This window comes from Poecilia reticulata, linkage group LG15 (genome assembly GCF_000633615.1).
Source record: "Poecilia reticulata strain Guanapo linkage group LG15, Guppy_female_1.0+MT, whole genome shotgun sequence".
Taxonomy (NCBI): domain Eukaryota; kingdom Metazoa; phylum Chordata; class Actinopteri; order Cyprinodontiformes; family Poeciliidae; genus Poecilia; species Poecilia reticulata.
The window spans coordinates 16,834,614-16,857,613 of NC_024345.1; the positions used below are offsets into that span (position 1 = coordinate 16,834,614).

The 23,000-nt window shown below is 39.1% G+C and overlaps 2 protein-coding genes across 8 annotated transcripts in view; one reads left to right on the top strand and one right to left on the bottom strand.

Annotated features, from left to right (window-relative positions):
* Positions 1-582: 582 nt before the first annotated feature.
* On the top strand, positions 583-21,097 carry LOC103476915 (canalicular multispecific organic anion transporter 1-like). Of its 2 annotated transcripts, XM_017308964.1 has the most exons (32): positions 583-1,825; positions 2,445-2,621; positions 2,717-2,854; positions 2,948-3,088; positions 3,176-3,298; positions 5,232-5,287; positions 5,368-5,614; positions 5,763-5,941; positions 6,345-6,522; positions 6,828-7,082; positions 7,595-7,660; positions 7,775-7,912; positions 7,994-8,140; positions 8,223-8,307; positions 9,410-9,476; positions 9,570-9,696; positions 10,424-10,600; positions 10,698-10,865; positions 11,022-11,202; positions 11,275-11,383; positions 12,356-12,449; positions 13,758-13,977; positions 14,749-14,903; positions 15,114-15,269; positions 15,427-15,626; positions 16,210-16,336; positions 16,448-16,549; positions 17,203-17,346; positions 18,066-18,224; positions 18,309-18,475; positions 18,961-19,155; positions 19,274-21,097. In XM_017308964.1, exons 1-32 carry the CDS (start codon positions 1,781-1,783, stop codon positions 19,401-19,403), a joined length of 4,653 nt encoding a protein of 1,550 aa, XP_017164453.1. In that variant the 5' UTR covers positions 583-1,780; the 3' UTR covers positions 19,404-21,097. The 2 variants fall into 2 exon arrangements, with proteins under 2 accessions (XP_017164453.1, XP_017164454.1); XM_017308965.1 differs by lacking the exons at positions 583-1,825; positions 2,445-2,621; positions 2,717-2,854; positions 2,948-3,088; positions 3,176-3,298 and having other exon boundaries at positions 5,405-5,614.
* slit1a (slit homolog 1a (Drosophila)) overlaps positions 20,639-23,000 on the bottom strand; it is a 96,176-nt gene continuing 93,814 nt past the window's right edge. For all 6 annotated transcript variants that reach the window (XM_008429661.2, XM_008429659.2, XM_008429660.2 and 3 more), the window contains one exon: positions 20,639-22,997. In XM_008429661.2, coding sequence (XP_008427883.1) covers positions 22,759-22,997 — 239 coding nt within the window. In that variant the 3' untranslated portion in view covers positions 20,639-22,758. The remainder of the gene's footprint in view (positions 22,998-23,000) is intronic.

Here is a 23,000-nt window from a genome sequence, read left to right on the forward strand (position 1 = left end):
TTTCAGCTATTTTTAAAAAGTTGATTACTTTTATTTATAACTATTATTGAATGATGTTCTAAATCTAAATGCAAGATGCTTTTGGTTTACTACACAGTTTTGCAGACCAAAACAATTTCCGGTTTTCTGCACATTTATTTTCAATTATCTTGGCGGTCAGAGGTTTACAGCTAACTAGCAGAGACATGAAAATCATATGAATTTGGGGCTTTTAGTTGTTTATCTGGACCCTTTTTTTCAGGATGAACTGCAAATGTAAGTGTAATGACTGTAAAATGTAGTTTTTGTTTTCCCCACAATATCAAAATTGACTACAAACTCAAATACACCCACCAGTTTTTGTCTGTTAGCCTGCTTTCCCAAGGTCTGCAACATAAATTAAATCAGCCTGATATTTATTTATTTATTTATTTTTATTTTATTTTTTTCAGATGCTCAATTTACTAAGTCAAACATGTTATATAGAGTAATTACAGACTGATATTTTGAAGCCTTTGTTAATTTTTTTTTGCCAACAGCTATTAAATCAATACAATTTTTAATACAGAAATATGGGCTTATTGGAAAGCATGTTTAATAAATGCGGAGAGAAAGAATTTTGAGGTAATTCTCCATCTTCATTATTCCATCCATTTGTGCAATGCACCAAAACAACTAGCAACGACATGCTCTCAGCATGACGCTACCACCACTTGACATTTGGTATAGTGCTCCTGTCTGAAAACCTCTAAAGTTACTCCTTCAAGCACACCCGTTTTTGTCTCTGCTTGGTGTTGCTCTCATTCTGTTATGGTTAAACTTTTCTCAGAGTGAGGAAGAGAGCTTGGGTTTGATAGGTTTATTGTGCCAGGAAACAAACATATTTAAGTAATATGCTATTTTGATATTAAGACTAGTCAAACACACTGTGCAAAAAGCTTTTCTACTTTGGTGCAATGCATTAACTTGCATTTATTTTTGCGGAGGTGTTAATAAACCGGGATAGCTCATTAAGCAAAATGCCCGATTATTATTAAAGCTATAGCAGCCAAGTTGTAATTATTCATTTAATACAGTTTCCTTTGGTAACACAAAGTGAGTACATTTAAACTAACACAGCAGCTTACACTGAGTCTTTAAGTGTGCTTTGAACTCTGCATTGCATATTACAAAATCTTCTTCAACTTTCTCCTCCCAAATAATAAAAGTTTAATCTCATTTGTCTCACTTTTACTAGAATAGAAATGCTCAGTCAGTGTACACTGTGGATCCAAGTCCAACCCTAGCCTCGCTCAAGTTAAAACAACAAAATGGATAATGTAGGAGGCTCATGCAAACAATCCCACCCCCTGGCTTTCACAGATCTTTTAGTGAGCTGCAGATATTTTATTGGTGACTTTAAAAACATCTCGGCAGAGCTGTCATAAACATGTCAGTTGAGAACTTGATTACATTTGGCTTTTGAAAAATATGTGTTGTTCTAGACTCGTTCACATGGAGGAAAACGAAAACGGAATCAAAGAGAGGTGCCCTGCACCACTTTTTCTAACCACAATTTTTTTTTTGTTTTTGCTGTTTTTCAGTGTAATTTCTGAACTTCTATATTCTCTTCATAAGGAAGTTGCAGAGACTTTGTTTATGCTTCAAGGATCCAGGATCAAAGTCCCCAACAGCCACATCCTGTAATTGTCTTTGCACTATGGGTGGACAGAGGGGAATAGTCGTGTCTGCAGTGGAGCAGAGGGCACAAGGCGCCTGGTCATCAAATCATCGCCCGTGAGTGAAGCCGACACAGCGGACGATGTGTGCTGCGTTTCTGGAGGAGTACTGCGGGTCAGTCTTTTGGGTGGGTTTAACTGTTGATGTTCTTTAAAAGTGTAGCTGAGCTCTTTGTGTCTCAAGATGAGTCTGGTGATTAGCTTTGATGCATAAACATGTCTGGTCTGCAATCTCTAATGTTTATCTTCCCAAACACAACCCAGTAATTACAAAAATGACAGATTCTATATTTAAAGTTTATCATTATTAAAATGTTTAAACTAATTTAAATGTTTAATTAGGCATAAAACATTGTGAAAGTTTCTTCAGCTTGGTGTCAGTGTTTCCAACTTTTAAGACACTTAGTCTTAGGAGATGACTAAAGTGAACTAGTACTCTAGGTACTAGTTGATTATCCTATACTAGTTAAGTTAACTAGTACAAAGTGTAACAGAGGTTATAGTTTACCCCTGTGTGCACATGGTGAACATATGACTGAAATGAAACTCATCCTGGACATGACTCAACATGTCCACCAACCATAACAAGTATTTCTGATTTGTGGTGCTACAAATCAGAAATGCACATTTCTCTAAGGACATAGATATTTATAAGACATTTATTTGTTTGAAACAAGCTTTCTTCTCCAAAACCAATAAATACATGTTCATGATGCCTGTGTGTACATATGTGTGTTTGTACCTCAGAATGCATCCTATTTGGAGAGAGAGGACCCTGACCTCCCAGTATGTCTGGAACAGACAGTTCTGGTCTGGATCCCTCTGGGCTTCCTCTGGCTATGCGCTCCATGGAACCTCATGTCTTTATGTAAAAGATTACAAGTAAATCCAAAACGTTGGACTAAGCTCTACCTCTGCAAACAGGTATTGTATAATTAAAACACTCTAATTCTTTCAGTGTTTGATGCTGAGATGGAAACGTTTTTATAATCAGTCTGATCTTTCTCTTCCCTCCTCAGCTTGTCGTGTTTCTGCTGTTTCTGACGGCCATTGGAGGCCTGATTGTCACATTAGTAGAAGATTTTGGTCCAAACAGCTCAGCAGAGAAAAATTCTCCTGTACACTACACGAACCCAGTCCTCTTTGCTGTCACATGGGTAAAGTTTAGGTTTTAGTTCAGATATTTGCTCTAATATTTAAGATGTAAAGATTATTTACTATTTTGCGATTTGACACGTTTTGTTTTTCAGATCCTCCTGGCGTTGTGTCAAGAAGGAGTGAGACGAAAAGAACGAGCAGTAGACTCTGCTTCTCTTTTCCTTTTCTGGCTTCTCCTTGTCATCTGTGACATTTTCCCTTTCCAGACCCTCCTACGGGAAGCTCTCAGGCTGGTATGAGCAACCACAGATCAGCTGTGTTTATTTAAATGAAATATTAAACACAACATCTCTCTTACTCTTTAACATCTTCACACCCAGGGAGAGGTCAGAGATGTCCCTCGTTTCTCTCTTTTCTACATTTCCTTTGGTCTGGAGGTGATAGCACTCATTCTCTCCGCTTTGGCTGACATCTCTCCAGAAACAAAGGAGCTTGTGAAAAAGGTTAATTTTTGTTCTTTTTTATTTTACTTTGAAATAGTCAAAGTCACCCTGCAATAGCACAAAATAAACCTAATCTAATATTGTTAACCAATGTTGTGGTCAAGACCACATAACCCGAGATCAAGACAAGACCAAGATCAGAGTGTATCAAGACCAAGTCAAGACCAAGACAGAGGGAAGTCGAGACCGAGTCAAGACCAAGACCAGCGCCCCGCACTACATGATACGATAAAATGTGAAATATGATCAAAATTGCTTCTCAAATTTATCTGAAAGATCCACATTCCCATAAAAACAACTAGATATTAAATATTAGATATTAAATACTAGATATTAATACATTTTACCAGTATTAAAAGCAGAACAAACTCTACGATCCGCGGTGGTCTCGTGCCATCCCTAAAAAGATAATGCCCTGGGTGTTTGCCCATATTGCTCATGTCAGAAACCACCATTGCACCAATAAACATAGCAATTGAGGTAATGCCCTGATGCTCAACTATGAACACTGACCAAGGAGCAACAAGCAAGAAGTAACCAAGCACAAGACGCTCACCGTGACTGTTCTCACCCTCGCTCCTGCTATATGAAGCCAGGCAGTCTGACACCATGACAGACTACAATTACAGCTGCCACTTTGAATGAAAACAATCAAAGAGCAATGTGGATGCTCTGTGTGCTCTTTCGTTCTTGGGTTTTATTTATTTAATTAAAAAATATCAATGTATATAATTAAATAAAATAATGATAGCTACTGCAGTGTACGCAGAGGATTACAAGAACAAAGAAGAGTGTTCTGTCAGGTCAGCATACGCTGTCAGATCGTCATATGCTTAGCACAAACTCATGGCTATATTTGTCAGACACGTCATTACATATTTTTTTAAATTAGCAACATAGAATCATGACGTAGATCATCATACACTTTATTAACAGTTGTATGGCATCCTGACTTAGCGGTTAAGTAGGTTAATGAGTTTTACACGGGCGTGTGTTGTAGTTGACTGCAGCTTCAGCCAGACCTTGCTTTAAATACATTTTGAAACCAGGACAACACATGTATATCTATGAAGTTATCATGGAAAACAATTTAATGACTTATTTTTATCATAACTTGTTGCTTATGGTGAACTGACAACTCTTCTGACTGTCGGACTTCTTCATGCGCAGGTATGGTACTCACTGCATGTATGCTATTCTGACAGCATACGGTAATCTACTAACGACTCTCAGTGAATATATTGCAGACTTTTGGACACAGCGTTGTCCCATACTTGCGAGAAGTCAGTCAACATCTCTGCACAATAATTAAGTGCAGTGAGTGACTTTTTTTCATCACAAATAATGTGTCTCTGTACAGCTAGCTTTGCCAACATCACGTCAACCTTTACCTTTCTTTGAGCTACTTTTCTAAGTGACGAAAAATGTTAAGACGTTGTCCCCACCGTCTGTGAAGGTGAGGCGCTGCTGAGTTAGCTGTGGATTTCTTATGATTTATGCAGCGTTACTCTATTGCTATTAGACATACATCTTCAACTGCTCAGAGAAAACCATTGCACATGTCTTGGAGCGCCGCGTGCGAGTGAAAGGTGGGGGAAGAGGGGAGAAACAGAAACACGTAATTGGCAAGTCACGTTATTGGTTGGATTTTAATCGGTGCATTTTGCATCCACTGAAAACAAAGATGTTAACAAATAAACTGAATAGTATGCTGTACGTTTAGTGATATTTTCACAGTTGCGGTCTCGACTGGTCTTGAAATAAAATGCCGAGTCCTCAGTGCCTGAGACCGAGACAAGACTGAGACCAAATGCGGTCGAGTTTGCGATGAGACCGAGACCATCAAAAAAATGGTCTCGAGACCAAGACCGATCTCGAGTACTACAACACTGTCCTTAACATCCATTTACATCTTTGTTTTTTTGTGTTACAGAATCCAGGGACTGGTGCAACATTCTTGAGCAGAGTCACTTTTAACTGGTTCAATGGGTAAATTCACAACCACAACCAAAAACCTCTAGCAAACCTTTTTTTGTAGCATAATCTAAGGTTTCTAGATACTTTTCCAGCATGATGGTGAAAGGCTACAAAACCCCTCTGGTTCAGGAGGACATGTGGGAGCTGAACGAGGTGGACAGCGCCTCTTACATCAGCCAGCGTTTCAATCATCACATGCAGTTTGAGTTGGGTAAAGCTTGGATCCGATTTCAAAAAGAGTTGAAGGATAAACTGATCAAAAATCGAGGCAAATCTTTGGAAGCACCTTCTCACAGCAACGGTCTGGGGAAAGGTGTGAGTCAGGACGTGCTGATGATGGTGAGAGCCTTTAAATACACCAAACAACCTGTCCAGGTCTTTAATCTCCAATAATAATTGTATTTTCGAGAACAACACCAATTCTGTTCCAGGTGGTTCCCATATGCTGTTGTGTTCCTAAAGAATGTGCTTACATATTTTACATCAGGAGGAAAAAGGAAAGAAAGAAGATGAAAATAAGAAGAAGAAAAAGAAGGAGGACACAAATTATCCAAATTCATGGCTGATTACCACCATCTACAAGTCATTTAAATGGCTCCTGATTGAATCTGCCTTCTTCAAACTTCTGCAGGATCTTCTGGCTTTTGTCAGTCCTCAACTCCTGAAGTAAGTTAGATTTGCAGGAATAAACGACAGTTCATAGGTAGCTAAACTGCTCTGCTAACAAAAGTTAAAAAAAACCCATCTAGTTTGACTTACCAGCTTTTTTAAAAATCTATTTAAATCCCCATACAAAGAGGTTTTCAATTTCAATACGCTCAGAGAAATTTGACTTAAAATTTGATCCAGTCTGAGCTTGTGAATGTCTAAGCCTGTATAGTTTAACTGTTTACTCCTCATTGATTTGTTGAGACATCCACTGATAACACAAGGACAGTTTGAGACGAAAGTAAACAGAAACTAAATTGTAAGAGAGGAAAACACTCCTAGGCATAGGATTACCTAGAACATTATGAGTGTCACATGATCATAATATATATGTTGGTTAATGTTTTATTCTCTTGCTCAGGTTGATGATCTCCTTCACTCAGGACAAATCCAGCTATGCCTGGAAAGGGTATTTTTATGCTGTGCTGCTGCTGGTGGCGGCTCTTCTACAATCTTTGGTCTTGCAGCAGTATGTGCGGCGATGCTTCGTTCTGGGGACGAAGGTTCGAGCTGCCCTCATGGCTGCCGTGTACAAGAAGGTAACGGCAGAGAAGACATCACAATGACTCCTTTATGCAATTTAATTAAGCTAAAACTCCAACCTTTGATTTAGTAAACAATTTTGTCATTTATTTAAGACTCCCAAAACTTAGACAACATTTTTCATTTACTTCATTGATGCAATTTGCTGTATTTTGTAGCTATGAAACTATTGGCTTTAAATTCAGCCCTTTTGTCTACAGACGGATATACGACTTCCAACTGCAGCTTTAGTCTTTTATCTTATTCAGCTTTGAACATTATTTTGTTTCCCTCTTTCTTTCTTCTCTATCTTCTTTCAAAGGCGTTGGTGATGTCTAATGACAACCGCAAAGAGTCAACAGTCGGAGAAACTGTAAACCTCATGTCAGCAGACGCCCAGCGCTTCAACGACGTGACCAACTTCATCCACCTGCTGTGGTCCTGCCCTCTGCAGATCATTGTGTCCATCGTTTTCCTGTGGTTGGAGTTGGGACCTTCAACACTAGCTGGGCTGGCAGTAATGGTGCTAATGGTGCCGGTCAACGGACTGTTAGCCAACCAGGCCAAAAAAATTCAGGTCACTGGAATTGCGAATAAGTTCTTCATGCACCTTTCAAATGTGGCTTGTGCGATAACATTCCATATTTCTTTTTTGTTAAAATTGTGTTATGAGATTGAAAAAAAAAAATTGATATAGATAACAATTGTATTCAAAATGTAAAAACAAGATGGGGGATTCCTTCTCTTTACCACAAAAAGAATCAGTCACTAAAAATGAAACATGTCTCTATGCATCACATCTTTCTCCAATCTTTGAAAATTTAAGTACGGGTAAGTAGCAATCTAATTGATTAATGTCAGTCTGGAAAGGCTAGACTTTCTTTTGATCTTTTGACATTTGCCTTGTAGCTATCTGCAGGTGTCCACCTTGTTCATGATCTTTCTCGGGTCTGATTCTTAGGTGTCTATTGTTGATAATCTTCCAACAACTTGTTTTGATTGCAGCTTTATTTAAGGTATTAGAGTTTTTTCTATTTTTGATATTTGCTACGTGCGATTAATAATGAAATGCATTACATCTGTTTTCAGAGAGAAAACATGAAGTCTAAAGACAAGAGACTAAAAATAATGAATGAAATACTGAACGGAATCAAGGTAATCCCCTCTTCTGATAATGATCATATACTTAAATTCTTTCTGACATATTTAGATATTTCGGGGTCCACTTCAACGCCCATGTTTCTGACTTCGCCCTTCATTTTTTACCAGACTCTGAAGCTGTTTGCGTGGGAGCCGTCCTTCCAGACTCAAGTTGAAGATATCAGAGGAGAAGAGCTGAAGGTGATGAGGAAGTTTGCCTATCTCACATCTTTCTCCACCTTTATCTCCAACTGTGCCCCCACTCTAGTGAGTCATCTTAAAGGTTTGCTAAGTTAGTAAAAGCCCATAAAGGTCCTTGATGCTAACATGGCCTGTGGTTTTTGGCAGGTCTCTTTGGCCACGTTTGCTGTGTTTGTTGGTGTGAGCTCAGACAACATATTAACTGCTGAGAAAGCCTTCACTTCGATCTCTCTGTTCAACATTCTACGACAGCCACTAAGCATGCTTCCTACGCTCATAGCTTCCATTGTGCAGGTAAATACTGTTTTAACTGCAGCTTGGACACAAGTCAGAGCTGTAATAAAAACTATAATTACCTGTTGATTTCACACGTCAGACAGCGGTGTCTAAGAAGAGACTGGAGAAGTTTCTGGGAGGAGATGATCTTGAGAGCGACATTGTGCGTCACGACTCTAGTTTTGGTAAATTAACCATTTATTTGTTTTGTTATGCAAAGTACTACACCCCTCCAAACTAACTCTCTGTTCTTAGCGGTTGACACTTAACCATCTCTCCATCCAGTGGGAACTGAGATTCCTAAACGTGCTGAATCTTGCGCTGATCAGTGTCTGTTGGACATCTACATAGCTGGTTTATGGAGGTAGACTCGTCTGGCTTCTGATGGCCCACATCTGAGTGTTGATTCACTCAAGAGCAGATTTTCCCCTCAAAATCTGCTCTTTGATGGAAAAACTGGTATTCTGACAGATAGTCAGAAAAGTGGCTTATGGAAGTTGAGTAGCGCTGTTTTCGGAATGAGCACACCCATGAAATTCAGACCAATCACACAAAAGATTTGCATGGCAAAAAGCTCATCAGGGGACTTGTAACAAGACGGAATGGAAGACATGAGGTTAGAACAAAACAACGCAATTTTCATCACGCCTCTGCAACAATGAGAACTGACTTTGCAAGTTCAGCTCCACCATGCTGAACTTGCAGCATGGTGCATTAAAATGTGAAAAATCCCTATTGACTAACAATAGCTTACTCCATTCAAGATCCAAACCTTATTATAAAAGTCAAAATGAGCTAAAATGTCATCAGTAGCATGTTGATCTCTAACATACTTCATTCAGTATGCAAACAGCAATGGGTAGGCTAAAATTAGCTAAAATGCTAACGTAAGCTAAAATGATGCCTGTAGCATGCGGACTATTCCTAGCAAGTGACTTACTTCATTCAGTATGCAAACCTCAGTGTGTAAGTTAAAATGCTTTGAAGAGCATGTGTGTTATCACTAGTGTGTTGAACAACATCAATTTACTCCATTCAGTAGGCATTGCTTTCGCAGGTCCCAATAAAAGAAAAATAAATGTAACTGCCTGATCTGTGAACCTCATGTCTGTGAACCTCAAGCTCCAAAGAGGCGGTCTTTGGAGCTTGGGGGCTGGTCACTTTTCACCATGCAAATTAACACCTGGTTATTTTTTTTATCATACTATGCATGGAAATAAAGGATGGTCTCACCTATGGCCAGGAATCTGACTGGGTGATTTGTTTTAATGTGTTTTCTTTTCCAAGACTCTGCTGTCAGCATATGTGATGGTTCTTTCGCATGGGAAAAAGACTCTGAACCTCTACTTAAAAGGTATGTCTGTTGTATTGAGTTCATAGCTGTGGCCACAAAATTGGCTGTTAAAACCACTGTATTTTTCACTTTACTTCTGCCTTTGTTTCCCAGTGTGTCGCTAGGCATTAAGCCTGGCGGGCTGGTAGCTGTAGTAGGAGCTGTGGGCTCAGGGAAGTCCTCTCTCTTGTCGGCACTCCTGGGAGAAATGCACAGGACCAAAGGCTTCATTAACATTCAAGTAATATGTTTTTGTGTGTTTTTACGCGTTACTTAGGGAAAAAAAAGTGGCAATTAAAAAAACTAGTTTAAAACGATACTTGGCAGATTTCTAAAGAATGTGAGCTTGTGAGAGCTACCATTTTGCAACTTTTAGATGCATCCCTGGTCCAACACATCTGAATCAAGTGGCTCAATTCCTTCACCAGCAGTCATTCTGCTTTGCAGAGGCCTGGTAATGAGCCACTAATTTGATTCAGGCATGTTGGAGCAGGTATGCATACATCTGAGTTACAGGATGGTGGCTCTAGAGGACTGGTCTTGGACACCCATTGTCTATAGCTTAATGGCACAAGCAGACAAAAGCTACTCAAAAGACGGATGCAATCCAAAATATGTTAAAAATTGCGGGTGGAAATTAAGTGGACAAGAGTAGTGCCAAAACTTCTTTGGTCACTGCTGTGCTCAGATAGCAGACTGACAAGCCTGGCCAAATAGCCAAGCGAAATAACAATGTGTGGTTTTGTGTTATTATAAATTTTTTTTTAAAAAGTATGATACACATGTCTCATGAACAGCCATGTCCATAACAGGCTGAACCACATTTATTCTCAGAAAATACACACAGTTGACACTCATTAGACAAAGTGAACCCGTGAAAGTCATAGAGAACTCTAAGCTCTAAATTTCATTTGGCACAGCTTTTAAAATAAAAGAATGGTTACTGGATCTTTTGTATTTCCACCCAGGGCTCTCTTGCATTTGTACCACAGCAAGCCTGGATCCAAAATGCCACTCTGCGGGATAACATCTTGTTCGGCTCTCCCTACGAAGAGCAGAGGTTTGAAGACATACTGGAGGCGTGTGCTCTGGGCCCCGACCTCAAGCTGCTGTCTGCAGGAGATCTCACTGAGATCGGAGAAAAGGTAGATTTAAGTGTTCATAGTTTAGAATTTAAACAATGTTAGGATTGTTTGCATGAAATGTTTTGGTAAGTGTCATACATTAGATCTGCGTTCGTAGGGTATCAATCTCTCAGGAGGTCAGAAGCAGCGCGTCAGCTTGGCCAGAGCAGCTTACAGTCAGGCTGATATTTTTCTACTAGATGACCCCCTGTCTGCTGTGGACTCTCATGTAGGAAAGCATCTATTTGATAAAGTTATTGGACCCAATGGACTTCTGAAAGACAAGGTTTGTAATGTGAAGAATTAATGTGTTGGATAAAAGCTTGGACAAGATCTTGTTGGATAGGTTGAAAAACCCTCCCCGGGATTTCAGTAAAGTTGGGATCTAAATGGCTTCGATTATATTGCCATAAAGACCTAATGCTATTTTGTGTCTCTGCAGACTCGTATCCTGGTGACTCATGGAGTTAGTTTCCTGCCTTGTGTAGACGAAGTTGTAGTTTTGGTGAATGGACGGGTTTCTGAGGTGGGATCCTACCAGAGCCTCCGCGATAGTAAAGGAGCTTTCTCAGAATTTTTAGACACCTACGGCTCAGAGCAAAGTAATCAGACAAGTTCAGAAGGTAATCATATGAACTCCCATTCAATATAATAAATGTTAGGTGAAAGATTCATTTTTATCACTATCCTTTTAGATGGATGTCATGATAAAGAAGACTTCATCTCTGACTCAGAGGACGACCAGACGGACGTTTCTTTGGCGGACGATGTTTTCCGACGGAGCCAGAGAGGAAGCAGAAGCAGGTTTGATCCAACTGTACAAAAGCTGAGAATGGCTGTCCCCACTGTAAATTTTTACTTAGCTTAGTTTATATTAAACAGAGTGATGGTTCCATGTAAAACTTCATTGCAATCAACAACTCTGAGAGTAAAAACATATATAGTTGATAAATAAAGTGTAATGAAGTAGATCCCTACTAAAATATTCACCTCCAGTATTTCAGCAGCCACACTGAGTCTGTGTGGCTCTGCTTCATCAGACTGGCACATCTGGAAATTATGAATTATTCTCTACAGAACAGCTCAGTCTTTGGTGTTTACCAAACATAGCATGTTGTAGGATTATCAAAAAAGCTCTTTTTTTTGTCTCATATCTCTTTGTATCCATCCCTACTTCTAATTTTCAGTGATCTTTTTATCTGATTTGTTCAGACTCTTCCTTTGTCTTCATGTTATAAATGTAGCAGGAATATTGATGAACCAGGTACACATATCAACTTTGCTCAGGTGATCTCCATTTCACATTGTGGGAAGCTGGTCACACTTGTTCAAATTCTGTTGAATTTGATCAGTCGATTTCAATTGTTTTTTTTCCAGTGAAATATTTCAATCATTTTTTATGTTGAAATTAAAGTGTACTTTTTTATTGTTTGTACTAAATATCATATTTACCATTATTTTATTTACAAAAGCAATAAGGTGTTGAACCGTCCAAAGGAGGTGAATATTTTTATAGGCATTTCACAATATATGTGTAAATACACATATACACATATATCGTGTATATGTGTATTTTATAGGCACAATATATAAAATGTGATCTCCCCACATTCTATATATTGTAAGGAGAGTTGTTCTGGAATTACATGGCACTGTAAAAAGAATAATTCCAAAGAAGAACAAAGACTTATTTTCTGCTCAAAGCTTTGCTATATTATTTGAGCCGGTGACTTATTTCTTCCATTTCTCCTCTCTTCTGCTCTGTGCTGTTTGTAGATCCAGATTAAGAAAAAACAGCAATTTAAAATCCCTTGAAAACACAAAGAAAGGTCAGAGGCTAATTGAGAAGGAGACTATGGAAACAGGACAGGTATACATCTTTTATCAGCCTCATTCTGTTGTACTCCCAGGGTGTTTGTCATTTTCAGTTTCTGCTCTGACATCTGCTGCACCTTCCCTGAGCTCCTAGTGATGCCAATCGCATTGACTTGTAGGCAGAGTGTGGCCTTTCCACTGATAACCTTTGACCTTCAGCGTATCAGATCATAAGCTCATCAAATTTACTAGGCTGTGCTATACATAAGGACCCGCATGAGTCAATGTTTCTTACCAGATTGTCTGTCTCTGGCTGGGATGTATTTTCTAAACCCTTCTTTAAATGTTCCAAGACATGCTACTAGCAGGACCTTCAAAATCCATACAGATCCTAGAGAATACATTTCCAGTATATACTCATATACTGATACTGTCCACTGTTCTGTATCGGTAACCTGCAGTTATCTTTTCCTGCCCATTTCCTGGAAATTGACGAGAGTTTCCACTGGAGATAGAGTCTGCTAATCAATACAGATGTCTGTAAAAGAGCAACCCCAGTTTCATCTACATCTCCCTATCAGCTGTTTTGACTAATTCAACCTCTGGTTCAGGAAAAATCCAGTTCATAACATTAATGACTTATTTTGCAATTTATTGATTTATTGACATTTTTAAACGCACATCTGATTTTCTGAAGGGAACATATTCCTGAATTAGCATTTGAGGTCTGAAACATTAGCCCCCTAATGTCCAATGTTTGTATTCAATGCTTAGCCTATGCGATAATTATGAGGAATCGTTTGTTATTAGTGGTATTATTAATAGAGTTGAATTTTCTTTAATAAAAAAAAAGAGCAAGAGAGAATAATCAGGGCTCCACCAGAGAATTCGGAAGGGCGAGCCTTCTTGGAAAAATCCAAGCCGAGGAAGACAATGGGTCATACAACCAGACCATGTGTTTAAGCCTAGATTCAGAAGCTAAGCAAAGAAAACATGTCTTTGGTGTTTTCTACTGTCTGGAAACGGAGTGTGCGTGAGAAAAGAGAAAGAGAAGACGAGGGAGCAGAAATTAATAAACTTGCATGTCATTCAAACTCAAGAATTGGATACAGTCACTTCAACACATGGCAACATTAACACAATGACAGACAATAATCACACAGCGTGCAATCAGCAACTCTTCAGACGTCATATTTAACTAACTTATCTCAACCCAGACACTTACAGAAGGTTCAGTCTTTCTTTAAGTGTCAATGGACTTTGATAAAAAAATAAAATAAACATGCTTTTTCACAACACTTTGCTTTAGAGCTAGAAAATTTAAAAGCATTTCCCTGGTGTTTGTTTTCTGTTTGACATCCAGGTTAAATTCTCAGTCTGGCTCCAGTACGTGCAGGCCATGGGCTGGGGATATGCCTTTTGGGCCCTCTTCATTTACGTCATGCAGAATGTTGCCTTTATTGGTCAAAACCTGTGGCTGAGTGACTGGACCAATGATGCAGTGGAGTATTACAACCAGACATACTCTCCCAAGAAGAGAGACACCAGGGTGGGGGTATTTGGTGCTCTTGGAATGGCTCAGGGTAATTAAACAGTACTTATATATTTTTGTTCCAAATTATGTCATACAACACATAAAATATTGTTTTGCAGAGTTACAGTAACAATAAATTGTGTGCTGTGCTCTAATGCTGATTTACTGGCTGTTTTTTTTAATATATGTTTAAACTGCATTTTGCACCACAGAAAGTTAAAACTCCCCAGTACTTTCAAGGTTTTCTTGCTTGCAAATTGAACAATTGGCTGTTGCTATGACGCCATGGATTAAGCTTAATGTTTTTCTATGATTAACAAAAAATAAAAAATCATGTAACATTTTTTATTTTCCAGTGATCAAAAGTTTGATTTATTATCACTTAAGCTCAAATGTACCAGTGGGTTTAGGATTGTTTTGAAGGACAAAATCTTGGCATCCTCCCATCCATGAGCCAACCATGAACTCATATATAACAAATTATTGGAGAGGTTTTCCAGACACTGGGAGGCGACCCAATGTCCTGTCCAAGCATCACCAGCTTTCGCCCTCAGGGAGGTGCTTCAGGCTGAAACTGGAGAAGGAACAGCAACATTTTGTCTTTCCCTTGTCAGCCCTGCTACTCAACCAAACGTAGCACTATTTGAGTCTGACTTTCCCTTATGGAAGTTTTTAAGTATGAAATCAAGCTTTGATTACTTTTAATGTATTGATCATTGTTGTCTTTATTTTGAACTGCTGAAACCATCGTTATGTGCAAAATGAAAGGGATTTGTCCAGAGACAACTTTGTATTGTTCTTTTTTAAAATTTTATTTCAGGTCTGTTTGTCTTCCTTGGCACGCTGCTCCTGACCAATGCTGCAGTCAACGCGTCTCGTGTTCTGCATTCAAGACTGCTTAACAATGTCCTTCGAGTCCCCATGGTTTTCTTTGACACTACGCCTCTTGGGAGAATCCTCAACCGCTTCGCAAAGGTGGGGTTGAATCATCTTGTCCATATTTCTTCCTGTCTGTTGTGAGTTTTTTATTAGCATGTATGAGTTTTAAAAAAAAAAAACATGTTATTTGAAAAAAAAAAAATAGATAAGGTCCTTTCAGATTTTCACAATTTTAAAGTGTTGTTTGTTAAGAACTTTCTGCTTTAAAAACTGTGAAATACCAACTTTATTTTGCTCCTCTTGCAGGACATATTCACAATAGATGAAACCATTCCTCATTTGTTCAGCTCCTGGATCATTCATCTGCTGGGCATACTGGGGACAATAGTTTTCCTCTGTCTTTCCACTCCTCTCTTCATCATTGTCATCATTCCTCTGGCTGTGATTTACTTCTTTGTACAAGTGAGTTATAATATGCAAATTGCAGCATTTTCTATCACTTGAATTTTAACACAACTTTGAAACTCTGAGTTGGCTCGAAGGGACTTAAGACTCGTGGTCGTATTAAAGAGTGTCTGTGTTAACCTGTTATATTTCCTTTTCCTCCATTCACTTCCAGCGATTCTACATACCAACTTCACGACAGCTGCGCCGCCTGGAGTCGGTCGCTCGCTCTCCTATATATTCCCACTTTGGCGAGACCATGTCAGGTCTGTCCGTGATAAGAGCCTACAACCATCAGGAGCGATTTATGAAACACAATGAAGTAACCATCGACGAAAACTTGAAAACTATCTATTCAAGGATCATGTCAAACAGGTCAGCATGGAAGGGGACCTGCAAACACAACCAAACTGTGATTCTTATGTCTATCTGGTTGTACAATAGCACAACAAGCATGTTTGCTCGGGCACATCATGGACTTTGGTGGCTTTTATCTGAAACCGTAAGCAAAACAAACTCCCACTCATCCCATAAATCAAAAACATGGAACTTGTGTATGGGTTGCCAAATGGGGCCTACAGAAATGTTGCCAATTTTGGCTCCTATGGGACCTCCAAATCTATAACTTAGAGTTAGCCCCACCCAAAGTTTGCATTTTTGTGTCAACTTCAAGTATTTCTCTAGGTCCCCACGGTGGAACCTGTTCCAAAAATACCCATGTACTTGTAAGTCTGCCCATCTTATCACTTGATTAGATTTCTATGTGCAGACCTCAAGTTGGACATTAGATATCTCAAATATCGCACCCATTTTACCTCTTAATATAACAAAACCTATAATTAGTCTAAAAATGTGGTAAGCAAATATTGTATTCCCACTTTCTCAATATGAGGCTCAGACAGGGATATTTGCATACATTTGTGCTTATGTTTATTGGTAGTGTTTGTTTGCTCAACAGATGGCTGGCCGTCCGCCTGCAGTTTCTCGGAAACCTTGTGGTGTTTTTTGCTGCTATATTTGCTGTCATTTCTAGAAACTCCATTGACAGCGGCCTCGTTGGCCTCTCTATATCATATGCCCTCAATGTGAGTCACTCGATCCCGATCAGAAAGCAAAATGTATTACACAAGAATAACAGTATTATGAATAACCCAAAACACGTTAATTGAATTTCTGTGCCTTGTTGTGGTTTTCAGGTAACTCTAACCCTCAGCTTTGTGGTGAACATAACCTCACAGCTGGAGACTAATATTGTAGCCGTAGAAAGAGTGAGTGAATACGCTGAGCTTGAGAATGAGGTATGTTGTCCTTTTTACAGTTTTGCCTATATTAGCTTCACATCTGTTCTCTGTTTGCTGAAATCTGTTTCTATCAGGTTGGTTGAAAATATTTAGCATTTCTTGCTGAAAGTTTTGACTTTTCTGTGCAAAAATCTCAAGAATTTTTGTAAGCTCATTTAGCTGGTGGTGTTTTTAATTTCAGTGGCTTCATCTGTACAGTGTATGCCTGCACTCAAGAGTTTTTCAATGAGTGAAGTTGATGCATATACCATTTGATCAATTAATCCATCTTGTCTTAGTAAAGTCTAATGAATTCAGATGGCTTTATCTGGTTACTTCAAGACTTTATTTCTTACCAATAACTAGTTTTTGTACAAGTCTAGCTCACACATGTCAATCATGATGCAGTGAAACAGCAAAAAGCAGCTCAAGCTTTTTACATATATTTTCTAACATACAAGTGACACCTAGTGGCCTAATTAAGGTCTTACATCAGACAGAATAGTGGCTCCTGCATTGACACATTGAAAACTATTCAAGGATCATGTCAACAGAGTCCTTGACATGACCAAGGATCATGTCAAGGACTCTGTTGACATTATTGTACCAGAAAAAGTGCTTAGACAGTTTTTCGGGACAAGACGTCGAGATCATCAGCTCTTCTTCTTCAGGCTCCCTGGGTGACTCAGGATCGACCTTCAGAGATGTGGCCTGAGGCAGGAAACCTGCAGTTTGTAGACTACAAGGTCCGCTACAGACCTGAACTGGACCTGGTCCTGAAAGGAATTTCCTGTGACATCAGTGGCACTGAGAAAGTTTGTCTCTTTCATTGTCGAAACATTGCTCAATTTATATAATTTTTTTGTTGAAGAATTGAAATGAATAAGCCCTAAACCAACAGAGTTGTTTACATTTTACTTTTTTATTTATTTTTTGGTTTCTTCTTACAACGCAACAGGAGCTGTGATTAACAATCAGGAAGGAAACTTATAGCATATTTTGTAATTCATTTAAAATAGAATCCTCCCATTTGACTAATTGGTATCTCTTCTTTTAATATGTTTGTGTAGATAGCACATTGGATACGTGGCAAATTACTTAAGAAAAATGTAATCTGCAGAAAATGTTTTCATCACACACTACTGCATTGAGATCATACCAGTAGAATTACTCAGACATTCTGCCAACAGAGCGCTTTTAAAACCCTGATTTTATTTGTTCACAGAAACCAGTTAAAAAGACAAATACATTTTTTTTGCAACCATCTTCCATAGCTCTAACATAAAGCAGAGAAAATTACAATCCTTGTAAAATACTTGGCACTTAAAATAATTATAATTGTGTCATGACCAACAGCAATGTGGTTGGAATTCCTCTAAAGGTTAAAGCTGGTTTCAAAGTAGAAAAGCTTCTAACTGTATTTTTGGATGTTTTGAGATGCACCACCTAACTGCATCCACCAAAAAGACTCATCATAGCGCTTATACACATTACTTACTAGATTGTATTTCTTTTCTTCTTTCATTACCTTCAGATTGGTATAGTGGGCCGCACTGGAGCTGGGAAATCAAGCCTGGCAAACTGTCTGTTTCGCATAATTGAAGCAGCTGATGGACGTATCCTAATTGATAATGTAGATATCTCTAAAATTGGACTGCACGATCTAAGAAACAGACTCACAATCATCCCACAGGTAAACATCAAAGACAAAAACAAATGCAGAAACAAGGTAATCTTTTCTGCTTGGTACACTAACCTATCTGCTTCTGGAGCACAGGATCCAGTCTTGTTCTCTGGGACGCTGAGGATGAACTTGGATCCATTTGACAAATTCAGCGATGAGGAGCTGTGGAGAGTGCTTGAGCTGTCTCATCTGAAGAATTATGTAGCTGGACTGAAGGAAGAATTACAGCATGAAGTTGCAGAGGGAGGAGAAAACCTCAGGTGGGCAGCATAAACTTAAACAGTGCTGACTATTCAAATCACATTGCATAGGATGTAGCTGCAGAAAAATGTACATATAGGAAGTCAAAATGTGTAAATGTCTAACTCAGATTATACTCGGTGCTTTCAGAAAATTGCTGGAAAGGTTCAATTATCTGTAAATATACAATGATATAATATTAATGATTAAATAATATATAATAATTGATACATACTGATCACAGAGTGATTTACGCCAATGGTGGTACAAGCAGTTATTAAGTTCAGAGTGCATTCACCAGGTTAGTTTAGTTAGATGTTTCTTCTTGTATTTGTTCTGATCATTTTTGTCTCATCTAATTTTTTTTTTTGATGAACTGAAATATTGTTGCACATTGTTAATGGGGCAAATACTTTGTCACAGCTCTGGACATACAAGACACTTTGTACACAGACATTTTCTGAGAGCTCCAGATAAGATCTGAACATCTGCCCGTCTCTTCCAGTGTCGGTCAGAGGCAGCTGCTGTGTCTGGCTCGGGCTCTGCTGAGAAAGTCTCGAATCCTGATCCTGGATGAGGCCACTGCAGCCGTTGACCTGGAGACAGACGACCTGATTCAGACTACGATCCGCAAAGAGTTCTCCCACTGCACGGTGCTCACCATCGCCCACCGTCTGCACAGCATCATGGACAGCTCCAGGTGAGTCCGAGTTCAGCACAAGAGTCTGAAATGTCCTGACTCATATCCAATCCAGTCACATAGTAGAGGTATATATATTTTAGCCAGCATTAAAGGATATGACATTCCTGCTCCACAGGGTGATGGTCCTTGATGCTGGTAAAATTGTGGAATTTGATTCTCCAAGCAATCTGATGGAAAAGCGAGGTCATTTCTACTCCATGGCAAAGGATGCTGGGATAACACATGAGAGAGAAACAATGCTCTAAAAAGCACTTTTATTGTTTCTTTTTGAAAGATTACCTAATTTCCTGTTGTTTTTCTTGCTGCTTTTCAAGACCTTTTTAATGTATATTAATAGAACACAAATTAAACTATATGTGTATAAGTTTTGAATAACGCCTTACTGTTACTGTTTATGTAAACATGCTTCATATACCAAAGTGGCATTTTCATCTTTTGAAACTTGATCTTGTTAGTTTTCTGCATGAGCATCATCTCAACAGAAGAGAATAAGAGAGCCTGACTTTGGTACAACGCAGCTGTTCTATCACTTATTTTAGAATCTGCTTGACAGCAAAAAAAAAAAAATTATTATTATTTTCTACTGTAAACAAATTCAGGCAGTAAAAGAGGAAAATAACTGTCAAATAATAAAAATCAGCCACACGAAAAAAAGACAATCATTCTTAAAAGCACACACATTTTAGGTTTAATTAATGAAAAGAGTGGAGATTTGGTAAACATTTTGTCGGTGGCACTACATACATTCAGCATAATGACGTTTTTCAGTCGAACTCCCCCAAATCAGTCCTGCAACATGAAAAACAGACAGAACCTGACCAGGGATATTTCTTTAGCTTTTGCACCATTTTAATACAACTGAGACGGTGTGTTGTTCACAATAACATTTATGTATATAGTTAATAGGACGGGGAAAAAAAAATCTGTTTCTGTTCATTTGTCCAAATTATGGAATTACATTATAATATAGCAAAACACCACTAAGATGTCTATGATGAGGTCTATCGGCACCAGTCCAGTACAGATCAGTGCAAAGGAATGAGAAGAGCCACGAAGAGAAAGTCACATTTAACTAAAAAAATGCGCCTTTATGAGGCACTTGGCCTAAATATTACAGTGACTGCTCATCAGTATGGTTCAACAGATTTTTTTCTGTAATGTTATTGTACACCACTGGCATCACATTAACAGCATCAAAAACAAAGTTAGCATGGGTAGCAATATGAACTGGAACCTGTAAGATGTGACTGTACTGCAGCCTTTTACACCATAATGAGGCATTTGGAGAAACGCAGTCCCACACAGAGCACTCTGTCGGGCCGCCACTCTCTAAATGCAATTTCCTGTATCTTACATTGGAAACTAAATAACAGCTAAAAGTTACCACTTTATGAATAAGCATTGCTCATATTTATCTATACACATTTATACATTCAGGTTTGACGACTGCTCACGAAAACTGCCATCTTTTCTTTTATTTTTTTTTTCTTCTCTTTCTTTTCTGTGAGGATAACCAGTCCGAAACTGACAGACAGTAAACGTGTCCAGGCCTTTTCTTGTTATCTGTCAGTAGTTGGCATGTAATGCTTCTCACAGTCGCCCCTAAAAAAAGAAATATAAGGATGATCCACCTTAACATGATCAGTGTCCACAGGGGCAACTTCATCCTGTTTTCTTGAGGCTTGACAGCAGCTTATGATCGGTTGAGCCCATCTTAGCTAAAGAACAAACAAGATACACCTTCGTTCTATGGCAAACATCTCTCAGAATAAAATGGTAAAAATGATGCCCATCGCATAGAAACATGAAACAGATGAACGCTTTTCTGTGTGGTCAGGCAATTAATTTACAAAACAAATTTGTGTGGGATATTTCATTCTGAGCTCCAAGCTCACACTAAACAGTAGAAATATCTGAGCCTCAGGGGAGAAAAAAAAAACCACTGTCATAGCTCACTATGGAGAGACGTTAGAAACACTCCATGCACTTTTTCCTGCTGTCATTTTGAGCATTTCTTTGGACCTTATTTTCAAATTTGAATGCCAGCAACACTTATGCTTAAAATAAATTAAAAACAAGCACAGATTCTCATGAAGTAGATGTAATATTCACATGGAAGACAACATATACAATATTTCACAATTTCTCTAGACCAATACTGCCTTTTATGTCCGTACAAATAATTACTTTGCTGGAGAAGAAGGTGAGATCAACAGATAACAAAAAACAACTAGGAAACCAACTGAATGCCTCTCCACCAGTCTAAATGCTTCCTAACACAGACGTACTCTTAAACATAGAAAAATACTATACCAAATGAAATACAAATATATTTATATATATTTATATATATATATATTAGAATCTGTTAGGCATTACAATATAGGATGGGGTGGGAAACTGGGCAAGGACAACTAAAGAAGTTAGAATACGTCATGAGACAAATTATAACAAAATATAACAAAGAAATATATAAGAAAGTCGAATAAAAATAAAAACAAACAAAAGATGACTGAACCTTTTGTAATAATCTTCATAATAATACGGAAAAAATCTTTACATATTTGTTGGCAAACTCTCCACACATGCAACAGTTTGTGGTGGTTTAATACTACAGGCATCGATGGGAGCAGGGTCACTCGGCCTCCTGCAGGATTATGCAAAACATCCCCACCCTGGGGCGATACATGCTGGGGGGCGCTGACTCTGCCACGGCCACTTGTACTGTATGAACAAAAGGGGAACAGCTGCGCCACACCAGCCCTTCCAAGCCACGTCGGGATTGTATTGTGTACCACGCTTGTGTGACCGTGTGTTTCACAGAGATGAGTCCGGCTGCCAGTCCGTGCAGTCTTTATTTGAGGGGGATTTCTATGTTGTGGGAGTTTATGGCAAACATCTCTCTTCTCCTCGCCTCAAACTCACAACACTGCAGCCCCCTTAAACCCTAGGTTCCCTTTTCCCCTTACGTTCACTCTGACATGTAGGTGTAAGCATCGGAGGGCAGTATCCTGGTGGAGAAATGATGGCACCGGTCTGGGTGGCGTCTTCAACTAAATCCAACCCGTGTCCAACACTGTCCAGGTAACCAAGCCAAGCTCAACTCAAGACTCGGCTCTCTTTTTATCTCTAGAGCTAAAATAAACCCTCTTGTCCTTCTTACCTCCGTGGGCTCAAGATGGATGATGGTGGCTGAGCCATTGGAGGCCTCACAGATAGATGAAGTGTTCTTATGGGATAGTTTGGGTAGGAAGGATGCCTCACTCTGAATGCAACACCTACAAAATCTCTGGACCCCTTGGAACAATGTTGCAGATACTATGGTTTTATTTTTGTTGTTGTCACACCTACACTGATGCTCAGGGTGTTTCTGTTTTAATGTAGGTCACACATCCTCACACAGGAGAGGAAATGTCCTATTTTACAAACATTGTTGTCCATAATATATAGATAGAGGTTTTATATATATTCTGTATAATCTCTTTCGTTCTTGCTTTCTCTCCTCCACCTTTCAGCAGTTTTCTTCCTTCCTTCCTTCCTTCTTTCCTTGCTTTCGATATTCTGCTCTGCAGCAGCGGCAGGAAGAGCGGGTCAACGGTGCTACATGCAGCCCACGCAGCCGCACTTGATGGTCTTTTCCACCTCCTCGGTGAAGGACGTTCCGTCGCTGCACTCGAAGGTGTATTTTCGGCGTTTCATCCTCTGGCTGACGCAGCAGCTCCCCGTGTCACAAGCTCCGGTGCACTCCACCCAGGACACCATGCGGGTTGTTTGACAGATGGCGTAGCCTCGCTGCACCTGGTAGAAGTCTCGCACCGGCTCACCTCGACATTCGGACTCTT